The sequence below is a fragment of the Acartia tonsa genome, chromosome 13, assembly GCF_053477335.1.
Source record: "Acartia tonsa isolate MP-2025a chromosome 13, ASM5347733v1, whole genome shotgun sequence".
Taxonomy (NCBI): domain Eukaryota; kingdom Metazoa; phylum Arthropoda; class Copepoda; order Calanoida; family Acartiidae; genus Acartia; species Acartia tonsa.
Window position 1 is genome coordinate 13,464,485 of NC_137272.1, and position 14,776 is coordinate 13,479,260.

The following is a 14,776-nucleotide window of genomic DNA, read 5'->3' on the forward strand; positions in this document are numbered from 1 at the left end:
GTTACATATATTTCTAGGCCCCTAAAGTAACTTTTTAGGTTAGCAGAAGATTGAAATTCGAAAAAGGGTATTTTCATGAAAAGATCTAACGGACATACCCTAATTATAGAAAAGCTTCGCTTTTAAAAATTAGAAAAGAAAATCCCAAAATAGAAGTTTTAAAATATCCGTGGATATTTTATTTGATTTCCTTCTGACAGCTTTTTAAAGATATTTTAACAAAACAAGAAATATAATGTCCATAGAAAGTATGGCTATATCTTATTTTTAACATTATCTTAACATATATCCTTGAATATGTTAGAATCGCCTATTAGTATTAAATCTTACACATGAAATTCAATGAGGTATACTGAAAAGCGTAGCAACATTATTATCATACCATAGTCAGTACTTTTATCTTAATAACATCTATTTTTTAAATACTAGCTGATTCGCCCCTAGCCTCTAGGGGCGATTTTTTTTTTGGGGGGGGGATAGCTTTAAAACATCACAGGTCCAGTAGGTATATTCCCTGAAGAGTAGAGCCCAATCGGTTCAGTGGTTACTGAGATCTTAAGCTTCAGACAGACAGACAGACGGAAAGACAGACAGACAGACAATTCGTACTACTTTGTATTATAGATATAAGTATCCTAATGGTTTGAGGCTTGAACTAATGATTCTAATGATGATTAGGCATCATGCTATAATAATGGGTAGGTGATTCCATTTTACATTTAATAAACAATTTACTTGTGGCTTGCAGTAGGGGGTGTCAACCCCCCCCCCCCCCCCTAACTTAAATTGAACATAGGAATTCTTGACTTCCTTTTTTTAGCCCCCTGGCGGTTTCAGAGTAAAATTCACATTCCCCCTTAAGAATTACTGTGCACGCCACTGCCTCGGACTGACATTAGAGTAAAACGCTAGAGGGGTAAGTGGTTAAATAACTATATTCCCCTATCCCAATGACCTGGTGCCGACTCTCAATTGAGTTTTTGAAAATCAACTAATGGTGTCGGGAATATTAACACAACCAAGTTCAGTTCAGGCGCGTCTCTCTTTTGGACTGTGGAGTCCAGAGAATACGGCCACCTTGCTCCTCCATGAATTCCTTTTTTTGGCAAGTGCTTCAGCTTCTCCCCATGTTAATTCCAAATTAAAGAGGTCCTTTTCAGTGCTCCGACGCCAGGTCATTTTTGGTTGTCCCCGTTTACGTTTACCAGTGGTGGGGTTCCATTTTAAGCACTTTTTTGGAAACCTATTTTGTTCCATTCTAAGCACATGTCCTAGCCACCTTAGTCTTTTAAATTTCACTTCTGCTTCAATACTATTGCACTTGGTCTTAGCATACAGCTCAATGTTTGATATTTTGTTTGGCCAGAATATTTTGCAAATTCTTCTTAGGCAGCTATTGTGAAATGCATTAAGTTGATTTGATTCAGTTTTCACAGTTCTCCAGCATTCAGCTCCATAAAGAAGAACTGATTTCACATTACTGTTGTAAAGTCTGATTTTTGTTTTCAGAGCAAGTTTCTTTGAATTCCAAACGTTGTGTAGACTGTTGAAAGCAACCCTAGCCTTATCAATCCTGGTTTTAACATCAGCTTTTGAGCCATTTTCACTGCTGATAACACTCCCCAAATAGGTGAATTTGTTGCTTTGTTTCAATTGTTCACCATTTATTGTTATAGTTTGATCAGGGTTTGTAGGTATATTCATAATTTCAGTCTTCTTGACATTAACAAAGAGCCCGACTTGTCCTGCGTATTTGACTAGTCTATCTGTCTTAGCTTGTAGATGTTTAATTGTTTCTGAAATCAGTGCCAGGTCATCAGCAAAGTCCAGATCTTCTAGGTGTCCTAGTATGCCCAGCTGGAGACCACGTTTTTTGTCCTCTGTGGTTTTCTTCATCACCCAGTCAATGACCAATATAAATAGAATAGGTGATAAAATGCATCCCTGTCTAACTCCAGTGCTTATTTTAAAGAAATCAGATGTCTTATTGTTTCCAACTGAAACACAGGCTTGGAAGTTGTCATAAAATTTAGTTATCATAATTATCATCTTTTCAGGTATACCATAACTTCTTAGTATTTTCCAGAGTGTTTGTCTGTGTATTGAGTCAAAGGCCTTAGAGAAATCAACAAAATTTACATGGAGTGGCTTGTTAAATTCAACACATTGTTCAATAACTGTCCTAAGGGTGAAAATTTGGTCAACACAGCCTCTTCCAGCACGGAATCCAGCTTGTTCTTCTCTTAGTTTATTGTCAATTTTCTCATCAATTCTGTTTAAAATAACTTTACATAGGACCTTGCTTGGGATAGAAAGCAGCATAATTCCTCTCCAATTATCACAATTGTTCAAATCTCCCTTCTTAGGTAGTTTTATGATAATACCTTTAGACCAGTCAGTTGGTATCTTTTCTTGTCTCCAAATTTTATCAAAGAGATCAGTCAGAGTCCTAGCAGAAAGATCTATGTCTGCCTTAAGCATTTCGGCAGTTATCAGGTCAGGTCCAGGTGCTTTGTCATTCTTTAGACTATGTATAGCAGCTTTAACTTCTTGAATAGTTGGTGGTCTTGTGTCTATGTCTATTTCATGTCCTGGTTCTGGTTCAGCAGTAATTTCAGGTTCAGGTCTGTTCAACACTTCTTCAAAATGCGATTTCCACCTTTCAGCAACTTCTTTTTCTGTAGTGAGTAATTTACCATCTTTAGCCTTGATAGTTTCACCACTCTTTTTGTTATATTTGCCACTTAATTGCTTGGTTATGTTGTATACTGTTTTCATGTTACCGAAGTCAGCTGCTCTCTGGGCCTTTTCAGCCATATTGTCAATGTAATCTCTCTTGTCTTTCCTTGCGCGCTTTTTGACTTCTTTGTCTTTAGCAGTATATTCAGCTCTTAAATTGCCCATGTCAGCCAAATGTTGAGCATTATGAATTTTGTTTTTAAGCTTCTTTCTCTCTTCTATTTTGTTCCATGTTTCTTCAGAGATCCAGTCCTTTTTCTCTGGTTTCTTGTGTCCTAGGATTTCCTTAGCAGTAGATTGAAAGTTTTCTTTAATTGAAGTCCATGTGATCTCAGTCTCGTCATTTAGGTCCTCTAAGACTTGAAATCTATTTCTGAGTTTTAAGACAAATTCATTCTTTATCACTGGGTCCTTTAATCTTGAAGAATCATATTGTCTACCAATCTCACTCTTTTTATCATGGCCAGTACGCTTAAGCTTTAATTTAATCTTACTGACAACTAGTTCATGGTCACTGAATATGTCGGCTCCTCTATAGCTCCTACAGTCTTGCATTGACTTGACCCATTTTCTATTGATCATAATATGGTCTATCATGTTTCTTGTTTGTCCATCAGGTGTTGTCCAGGTATATTTGTGAATGTTTTTGTGTTGGAATAATGTACCTCCTACGACCATATCATTATTTAAACAGAATTCAAGTAAAAGTTCTCCATTTTCATTTCTTGTACCTATGCCAAAGTGTCCCATTGCATTTTCCGCTCCAGTCCTGTCAGTTCCTACTTTAGCATTCATATCTCCAAGAACTAGACACATGTCATGTTTGGGTACTGAGTTTCTGATTGATTGCAGTTGATCATAAAACTCTTGTTTTACTTCTTCACTTTTGTCATTTGTTGGGGCATAGCATTGGATAAGGGTCAACTTGCAGTGCCTTGATTGGAATCTAGCCTTAATTATTCTGTCTGATATAGGTTTCCAGTCTATTAGTGAATTGACATGTCGTTTTTGAATAATTATAGCAACCCCATACATATGTTGACTTTCATGACCAGAATAAAGTATTAGGTGGCCATCTTTGGTTGTGGTTTGTCCTTGTCCTGTCCATCTACATTCTGCAATTCCAAGTATTCCGATATTGTAACTTGTCATTTCTTTAACTACTTGGGCTGTTTTAGTTGACTCATACATTGTTCTAACATTCCAGGTTCCTATCTTACAGCTTTGCTTAGAACTTATTGGTCCTGTCATCAAGTTGATAGCTTCCTTTCGGATTTCACCATCATCTTTCATATTCTCAGTAAACTGAGCATCAGTTCCAACAGTTCTTGTTTCATGCACACCTCTGGCTGTGTTAAAGCCATAAGTGTTTGAGGTTTTGTGGGTGGTTTCTGTAACTGTTGGAATTTTTACAGGTAGGATAGTTAGTCCTACGCAAACCTTTCATATCCCTGGAAGGAAGGGTGACTGGTAAGGGGAGGGACGTCAATATCCCCCAGTACTTCAAGAAGTACCTCCTGCCCTAACACAACCAAGTAGCAGAAAACAATTGCTATTAAACGAAAAAGGTCATTGGAAAAGGGGGGGGGGGGTGGTTATTTTTGTATACATCTATGCAATAGATCAGTTGGACTGACGTATAAATAATTTTGCAGAGTATCTGTGCAGCCTAAAAAGGATGTTATGCATCCATTGAAGCGCAGCAAATCATTTTTTAACTAAAGATATTCACTCACTGGTCTCGGTCTAGCAGTTATCTTAACACAAATAAAACACACAGACTTCAGCTGACAATCGAAAACCACGTCACACTAAAAACAATTGGTTCTTACATGTAGAGGGGAAAAGTGACTCAAAAATCAGCGATGTGACGTCATGAAAATGAGTGATTATCCATATCTTTTTTTTAGGGGTTTTCTTTACCACTTCTCCTCTCATCTCCCTCATTTTTATGACGTCACATGGCTGATTTTTCAATCACTTTTTCCCTCTGCTTCTTGCAATAATATTTATGTTACAATATAAGATTTATTAAACGCATAGCTATTGAGTAATCATAATCAAAAACTCGCATATCATGTTTTAAACATGTTGATTTTTTTTGGCTATTTTTGACATAATAATCATTATTCTAATGTTAAAAGCATGGTAACTTTTTAATTATATCTTAAAATTAAATTATATCTTAATATTAGCCTGTGCTTTAATTTTATGGATGTTGTCCTCCTTATTTTTCAAAGATTTTAAATACTCTATGCTGCTTTATTTAGTATAAGTCTATTTAGAAAAATAAAAATCTTAAAGTTGCTTTAATTAAACTCTATTATAGGTAAAGTACATACATATATACTACTCATATAGACGAAAGGGAAAGGAAAAAGTGGGAATCTTAAGGGATAAGACAATGGATGATAAATTAATATACTACCTCTAAATGATAAACAAAACTATCCCTTCTGTAGATTAAAATTATTGGTTGAAATGTTTGGACACTACTAGTTTGAAACCAACCAATCAGAATTTTAAAAAGTATCATAAATATAATGCTTCTATTTCTAATAAACTAATAAAAAATGACGTCATACAATACAAATTCCGAATGATAGGCCAATACACAGACTAAATTACTAATGGCAGTCAAGTATATATTTTAATTAACCACTGGTAGGCCAGTATAAAAAGCTTTTACTAAATGCTGGAATTGCTATCATTTTGCAGTTTAAACGACAACATCCCCAAAAAAGAATGTTAACCTTGTTTAAGCCAATTACTACAAAACAGTAACTTTCACCTTGAAAGCTTTACTAGAGCTAGATTAGAGTTTTATTCCCCTTACTAATCAAGTGAATCATTTATTTTGACAACTTATAGAGTTAAAAGTAGAATTTTATTAGAAACATTGTTCTCCATCACATGAAAGAATTTGTATAAAAATAGTGTTTTACAAAAAGCTAGTAGGTAGTATTGTGGTCAAAACTAAAGAATCTCGCTAACCGCTGAACCGATCGGGTTCTCCTTAACAGTGTGGCTTCTCATAGGTCCCTTGAAGATTTATAACTATTTTGGAGGAGGGTACCATCACCCTCCCAAAAGAAATCAGCTCCAGAAGAAAATTACCATTCCCCAAAAAATTTTACCTAACAAAAATAGGGGGGAGGGTAGCATCCCCTCCAAAAAAAAAATTCCCCCTCAAAAAAAATTATTTTACTTTTTCTTTTAAAATCTAAAAAAAAGATTGGGTTATCAAATTCGACTCTCCCCATCTCACGTACCCCTAGATGTCTCTAGAGGCGTAGCCGCTAGTAACTCTAGTAGCCAAAGGAGCTATTGAAAACCTAAAATTCTGAACCGACATTTAACAAGGATAATTGAAGCCTAATACATAGGATTTGTTGGGGTAAATTGGTAATAAGTCCCCCACCCCCCCCCCCCACCCCAAAAAAAAATGAGGGTGTTGTAGGCAATATAGGAAATTTGTTAGATATTCCCCCTCCCCTTTTTAAAATTTTTAGAAATTGTTTTATATATTAAATTATTAGTTAGAAATGTCATTAATCTAGACTATGTTAAACTGCAAAATACTTTTTAGCCCTTTTTGGGCGATCTTAATTTGTCTAATAAACATATGCACACATATACACAAACTAAAACACACACGCTGACACACACACACACACACACACACACACAAAGACACACAAAAATACACAAAATGAGACAGAGAAGTAAAAACAGAAGTTATTAGTGTTATGTTTTGGCCTGTTCCAGATTAGGATGTCTTTAGACATGTCAATTTAAATATACCTATCTAAATCAAAGGCGTGCAGAAGGTGGGGGGGGGAATCATCCCCTTGCGCCCTTTCACAAGAGTCTACACCTTCCTGATACACCCCCTAAAAGAGCCAATAGGATTGTTAAGTTTTTGAAATCACACACCCCTAGAGTTGTGAGTTGTGAGTAAAAAACCTTGTGAACGCCATCTAAATTGCTTGGATATACTGGAAAATATACATTTAAAAATTATATAAAAATTACAAAATTTGGCTTGATTAAAACATGAAATGAATTCACTTACCTTAATGTTATTTTTAAAATACTACTAATCTGAACATACATGTGTAGATTTTTTAAATTATTTTTAAATTTTAAGTTTCAATTACAATGTAAAAGTTTTTCAATAAAAACCTTATTGTATTAATTAAAGGATAAAATTTGAAATATTGATATTTTAAAGCAAAAGAGAAGAAAGACGTACATTAGTAATCGTTGCAAAGTTTACTCTATTTCTTTATTCTGTCCATAAATATAAACAAATTTCATGTATAATCAATAGAAGAATATTAGATTGTCTCAGTAAAGATACTTTTACTTTTACACCCACAAAAAAAACTATTTCACCATCAACTTTTCAACAATTTCAAAAATATTGATTATAATACAAAAAGTATTTTTACATAAAAGATTTTTTTCCGTTTTCCTAATCAATTAACTTTGATTTGTATTTAATAATTATAGCGGAGTTCTCATTCACATTCAAGTCATTTTCTAGAGAGTTCAAGTGCATCATCCAATTTTATTGGCATGTGATAATCTAACGCAAATTTTAAATTATTAGTCTATGTAACATTCCACGGAAAATCACTTCTTTAATTTAACGACCTTTGTCTTAATGAACTTACTATACATGGTAATGTGTTATGCCTGTTTACAGTTTAAAACATTCCTCTTACTCTATCTCAATTAGAGTCACGCGTCAGACAAAGCAATAGTAGATACCAGTTTTATTATCATTTAATATGACGATGTGTGGCCCAGAATTAAATCCAGGGATTTAAGGGATAAGACTATAGCCGATAAATTCATGTACATCCCTATTGATTGCCCCTTCTATATTTTAAAACCAGTAGTTTGAACACTAAACTTAATGAATTATCCAATCAAAATTCACTAACGTCCACAAAGTTGTTAAGCCAATGAATAAGAAAACATTATCATAAAACTTTGGAGCCTAGTGTTATTAACAGCTTATTGTCCCCTCTCTCTCTGCTTAGATCAGGGGCCTTTGTTTTGCAAATACTTGTCCCTTTCCTAAAATATGTCCGCGCTTTTTTAAGACAATACTACGTGGGGCATCAGTAGTAAAGCAAAAAATATTTCAAAGCCGTGTTATTTTTAAAAATGTTTAGGTCAAAAAATTTAATTGGTAGATTTCAAAGAGAGATGGAGGGGACAAATGGCTGTTTATTACACTAGTCTCCAAAGTTTTTTTAAAAGTTTTCTTATTCCTAGGCTTAGCATGGGGACTTCGATGAATATTGGTTGGTTGGTTCAATAAGTTGAGTGTTCAAATGTTTCAATCAGTAATTTTGATCTACAGAAGGTTTAATTTTATGTATCAACATTGGGGATGTGCATCAATTTATCGGCCATTGTCTTATCCCTTTAGATCCCTGGGTAGATTGATATTGTATAGGCTTATTTTGCCGAAACTTTGACTGATACCCGAAATCATCCCATTAAATATGTGTGTTATTCTAAAAGCTAATTTGCTAATTTTATGTAAATCACCTAACAGCTTTTTGAAGTTGGTAAAAGTGCTTTAAAGAAATCAAAAAGTTTTATTTTAATTAAAGACATACCTTGAATTTAAAAATAAAAATAATCTTAGTTTTATAGTCACATTCCAATTTTTGAGCTCGAAAATTCTATACAATTGTTTTTGTATGAAGCTAAACATCTCAGAAACTGCTGAGCCGAATAGATTGTACTTTTTAGGGATGCTTTATAAATGTATTGGGTATATGGGCTATTGACTGATATCACTAGAGGCTAAAGGCGAAGTAACTAGTAATTTAACAATTAACACGGCTTTGCCAAATGTTATCTGTCTCCGTGGGGGAGAAGTCTGTTTGAAAAATTTTTAAAGACATTCCCTCACTTTAGAATCACACCATTATATCAGTCTAAATCAGTATAATAATATATTGTTACAATTTTAAATAAATAACTATGGAACTTACCGCTTTTTTGTATAAGAAAATATTAACTTTTTAACGTGACAGAAATTTTGGGCAATTCACTTGAAAATTTACTTTTTACTTTACATTAAAACACAAAAAGATAAATGAATGAATGCATGTTCATTTTTAAAAAGAACTGAGAAATAGAATTTTTAAGGAACGCAAATGGTAAGAATCAGCATTTTACATAAAAAAGAACACGTAACTATTATACAATAGTAATATATAAAAACATAGTATGCAGTGCAATGTAAAAATGCGTTTAAACATTATTTTTTTTAAGTCCCAATGTCTTTAAAATCTAAACGTAGAAAACAAACAAATTGCGGCATATTCAGACTTAGGTCGTGTATATATTCCATAAGAAATTATTGTAGAATGGATATTATGACAGGAGAAAAATTGTCGTCAGTTTAGGTTGCAACATCCCCTCGCATTTATTGGTCGGGCCGTTTAACCAGTAGGAGGAGAGTGGATGGGTAGGGGGATGGGGATATAGGAGATTGTTATTTTAGCCCGCTACAGAGGTCACTTTATTATAGAGCATGAAAATCTTGTGTACGATCCAAGTAATATTAAATCCATTGTTTCAGAGAGTTCTCACCAAAATGAGAGAGATGGTTGGAACTAATGAAAATAGTGAAATTAACAACAAAGAAAAACAATCTTCTAAGCTTCATGTAAGTAATAATTTTGTTTTGGAAGAATGTAAAATGTAAATTTTTCTTTCGTTACCCTTTTTCTCTAGGAAAATGCAAGGGAGGGAAGATAAATAGCAAAAATCCAACCCGAAGATGTATTTAAAGCTTCGCTAAAAAGTACAACCAATTCCTACATGGATTCACTTTAGTCTTTAGCTCCAGAAAAAAAACACCTATAAATAATTACATCAAATGTTACTCTAAAGTCAAACTGGTTTTAATTGTAGTCGATATTATTTCATTTGGGATTATTTTGTCATGCTGATTCATTCTCTAAGAGGTGTGCCTGGAAGGGTTGAATGGGTTGTCAAAACCCCCTTTAAAAAGTTTAAAATCCATTCAGCCGAAAGAAAAAACGAAATTGATTAACAAATAATAAATGATTTTTTTAACTTCCTTAATTGTTAAAGTATTAAAATCAAATAAAAACATATTTTAATAGGATTAATATTCCAAATACTTTAAATTGTTGCGCTATTTTGGACATTTTTGTCTTTTTTCGCACTTTACTTACACGTGTCTGACGAAAGTTTATTGTTATGCTTATTTTTGCGAACACATTCTGTACAAAAAGATATCTTTTTGTTTATTTTGTCTATCTGTCTATCCGTCCAGTATCTCCACTATCTTTCAAATTATTCATTTATCTATCGTTTTGCCCTTTTTTAGGTGACCAATAGTTTTGTTTGTGTTTATATTTGCAAAAACATTTAGTAAAGAATGAATGTATTTGCTTTTTATCATTTTAATACTGATCATAAATCTTTCTATATTAATACTTTTTTATAACTAGATTTTATGCCTAATCGGCCTCTAGGGGCACTTGAAAAAGGGGGTTAGGACGGTAGGGTCGACCCTCCACTTTAAAATCTTATTAAAAAAACGAATAGTTTTTAAAAAATTGACAAAGTGTTAAAGGAATCAGCATTTTAGGTAAATCAATAATAAAGATTCCTTCATACTTTAATTACCGATGATAGCTATCCGTTTTTGACTGACAGACGGACGAACAGACTGGCCCTAAGTGTAGAAAAGGCTTCGCTAAAAAAAAATTATCTGAATATGCTTAATAGATTTTAGAAAAGCTACTTGACCTTTGTCCATAGTTGTCCTAGAGGTAAAAGTTTCTAGTTATGAATGTTCAAGCTGCCGTAAGGGTTCCTTTTTAATAGTTTTTGTGGGCCGGTCAACATGAGATATGTTGAAATATTCCTCTCTATTTCAAATCTTAAGTAAAGATAATTAGTTAATTAATAAAGTTTACTAGCTATGATTTTAGTTCTATGTATATATGTACTTTTTTGCAATTTTCCTCTAAGTGTCTTATCAAGTATTGACTCCTTTTTTCGTTTCTTTAAAACTTTTGGTTAGGTTAGGTCAGGTTATGTTTTTTATTGGGTAGCCCCGTAGGGTTAGGTGAAGGAAAAACAAACTACTTCTCCCCCTTCCAACTTTATTTTAATATGTGAATGGGAGGGTGGTTCAGTGCTCGATAATATTTTTTTTGTGAAAGCACCACATATTTTTCTCATGCTTACCCTTAAACCTGCCTTGCAACGCTAACGGCAGCTTGAAAATTTGGTCTGGTAATATGTCTACACATATGTCTATAACTAAATTCTTAGTGACGGTCCATGCGTTAACACTCATAATACAAATACATATTTTCATAGATATTTAGATAGATAGATAGATAGATAGATATTAAGATAGATAGATAGATAGATAGATAGATAGATAGATAGATAGATAGATAGATAGATAGATAGATAGATAGATAGATAGATAGATAGATAGATAGATAGATAGATAGATAGATAGATAGATAGATAGATAGATAGATAGATAGATAGATAGATAGGTAGATAGATAGATAGATAGATAGATAGATAGATTGTTAGGTATACCTTAATTATAAAATAAAAATAGATAGATAGATAAAATATGTCTTTAAATTAAATCATAAAAAGAAAAGAAAAATTTTTAAATATCAAATTGATAGACATGTGCTTCACCTCAATGTGCCTAGCGAGTAAGAAACCCCTTCTTATTTTCTTTATGATTAACTAGCGGCTACGCCCCTAGAGGACTCTAGGGGCACTTGAGGAGGAGAGAGTCGAATTTAATAACCCAATTTCTTATTTTAGATTTTAAAAGAAAAAGTAAAAAAATTGGGTCCCCCCACTCATTTTTAATTTTAGTTAAAAAAGATATAAAAAAAAATTTTTATGGGGGGGATTTTTCATTTTTTGGAGGGTTGGGGGTGTCCCACCTAGTTATAAACCTTCCCGGAACCTATGAGAAGCTACCCTGTTAAGGAGAACCTGATCGGTTCAGCGGTTAGCGAGATCCTTCGGTACAGACACACAGATACACAGACACATAGACATCCTGTTACTTTAGTATAAGGATAACAGCGGGGAACCCAAACCCTGCGTGCTTATATCTGCTGTGTCCTAACTTTTTCGGGGCAATCTAACCCAACATGACTCAAGGTATCAATTAGCACCAGAATCCAACACCCCCACTCCCCCTCCTTATTTTTATTTATCTTAAATTAAGTGGGAAAAGTTGTTCTGATAAATATGTGGAAAGTCAATAAATTATAATGGATAGATTGATGCATCCTAAGGTTATTTTTTTCTAAATATTAAACACCCCCAGTTCTAACGCTTAATTTTACATAATATTTGACACAATAAGACATATTTAGTTGATTTACACACTAATAGATAGATAGATAGGAAACTATTTAGTCTGAACATATTTTGATATATTTAACAAGATTCTGAGGCCAAAAATTTATCAAATTAAAATTGACAAGAGAGCGTTAAAAGGGTGAGCGACGTCTAGCGGTGATTCCCAGAAATATTTTGATATTAGTATAACAATTAAATTTTGCATAGGCTGTCCTGATATTTTACTGTTATAATAAGGTAATAGAAAACTGTAGAACCCAGGTTGTTATAAATCATGTGAATTAATTTAATCAACACAACATGGCTATTTATTAAAAACAAAGATTTTTTTTATAATTTACCCATGTACGTCAGTTTGTCAAGGCAAGTTTTAATGAAACATGGTAACATATCTATAATACAAAGTAGCTTGATGTCTGTCCGTCCGTCCGTCTGTCTGTCTGTCCGTCTGTCCCTTAAGATCTCGGTAACCACTGAACCGATCGGATTCTACTCTTCAGGGAATATACCTACTAGTCCTGTGGTGGTTTTAGGCTATTTTTTTGGGGTGTGGGACACCCCCACCACCCCCCCCCCCCAAAAAAAAAATAAAAAAAATCCCCCTTATTTTTTTTGTTGTTGATAGAGATCATGAAGATGAAGATCCTCTAACCCCTTAGAGGGGAGCGGACTTACCCTGCGGCGCCCATACCTGTGGTTCCCTAAACCCTGCAGTGTTACCCAGTACCTATAATAACCTAATCTAACCAGCTCTAAAAATATAGAGAAGCAACCTTATTTTGATTTTTTAAAATAGAGAGGGGATGTTTTTGTTTGATATCTATCTTTCTATCTATCTATCTTTCTATCTATCTTTCCATCTATCTATCTTTCCATCTATCTATCTTTCCATCTATCTATCTTTCCATCTATCTATCTTTTCATCTATCTATCTTTCCATCTATCTATCTTTCCATCTATTTATCTTTATGCATTTCTATATATTTAGCTTTCTATCTATCTATAATTCTAAATATTTTCTACCTAACTATTTATCTATCTTTCTATCTATCTATTTGTCCATCTAATCATTTATATAATTCTATGATACAGAACATTCGAATCTATTGACATTTATCTATTAACATATCTATTTATCTATCTATATAATTATCTTACTATCTATCTATCATTATAAATATTTTTCTACCTAACTATTTATCTATCTTTCTATCTATCTATTTATCTTTCTATCTATCTATTTATCTTTCTATCTATCTATTTATCTTTCTATCTATCTATCTATCTATCATTTTAAATATTTTTTTACCTAATTATTTACCTATCTTTCTATCTATCTATTTATCTATTTATCTTTCTATCTATCTATTTATCTATCTATTTAATTCTAGGATACCGAACAAATGAAGTTGTTGACATTTTATCGTGAAAAGTTGAAAAGGGTTCGGGAAAAGAATATCTCTAAATTAGACAGGTTAGATTTCTTAAAAACTGAGCTTGTCTATTATTAAGGTCAGTCAATCCGTCTGTCCATGACGGATAGTTTTTAAAAAACATGTTTACCCCTCATTTACCTCATAAGGGCGGGATTGCAGTCAAGGACCTTATCGACTTGATGTACTGTCCAGGTCCTGGTCCAGCAATCCAGGAGAACTAAGGGTGACTGGTACGCACCCTTTTCTGTCCAAACACCCAAGGATATTAGGTTAAGTAACATCCAACAGACAACCAACTCTCTGTGATGCACGACCTTTGTCTGAGAAGTCCCAACTGTGCATGGTAACGAGTTGCGCCTGTTTCGGGTCAAGGCATTCCCCCTACTCTAACTATTTATGTCGCGGATCTGACATAGCAGCAGTAGGAACCATTTTTAACGTCTTTAGTTATGACGCGGTGTTGGTCCGAGATTCGAACCTATCACCTTCCCGACGACGAGCGGATGCGCTACGTGTTGAGACACGGTCGCGGGTTTAAAAAACATGTTAGAGTTGTTCTATCGATTTTAATTGTAACATGATGATTCATCTGACAATTATTTAAAAAGTGTAGCACCTATATATTCATTACCATTAAATAATGTTGAAAAATTTGTTAACAAAAATTTTTGGCAAAATTATCCCTAGGACAACAAGGTACAATGTTAATATCGAAGCATTTCTATAATCAAGTCCTAAAAATGTAAGTATGTCCTTAAGAGCATTCTGAATTAATTAAATTTTACAACAATTTTACATTTGCTAATGAAGTGCTGACACTATACAATTGTTAATGTTCGTTTGTTCCACAATCATTTTTTAAAGCTTCGCTTTTAATGATGTTGCCATCCTTCTTTCATCAACAATCTATCTTTCTATCTCTCTATTTATCTATCTGTCTATCTAGATTAACACAACAACAGAACCAGAAAGAAGTGAAACCACCCAAAATTCCTGAACTCAACAACTTTATAAATTCAGGAATCAATTGTAAAGTTAATTCTAGAGAAGATTCTTTTTTTAATGCATTATTTTTATAGCTTGTAAAAGAAGCATACAAGATAATCATAATTTATGTTCTTCATAACAGTGAAGCTTCCAATTGCTCTTAAGCAAGTTTTATCTTTTATAGGGCTGTTAAG

At 33.4% G+C, this 14,776-nt stretch overlaps 1 protein-coding gene across 1 annotated transcript in view; it reads left to right on the top strand.

The window, feature by feature from the left end:
• LOC145335160 (uncharacterized) overlaps positions 1-14,776 on the top strand; it is a 78,682-nt gene that overhangs the window by 30,386 nt on the left and 33,520 nt on the right. The window contains exons 14-16 of the mRNA XM_080180892.1: positions 9,353-9,439; positions 13,551-13,633; positions 14,542-14,624. Of these exons, the coding sequence (XP_080037018.1) occupies positions 9,353-9,439; positions 13,551-13,633; positions 14,542-14,624 (253 nt within the window). The remainder of the gene's footprint in view (positions 1-9,352; positions 9,440-13,550; positions 13,634-14,541; positions 14,625-14,776) is intronic.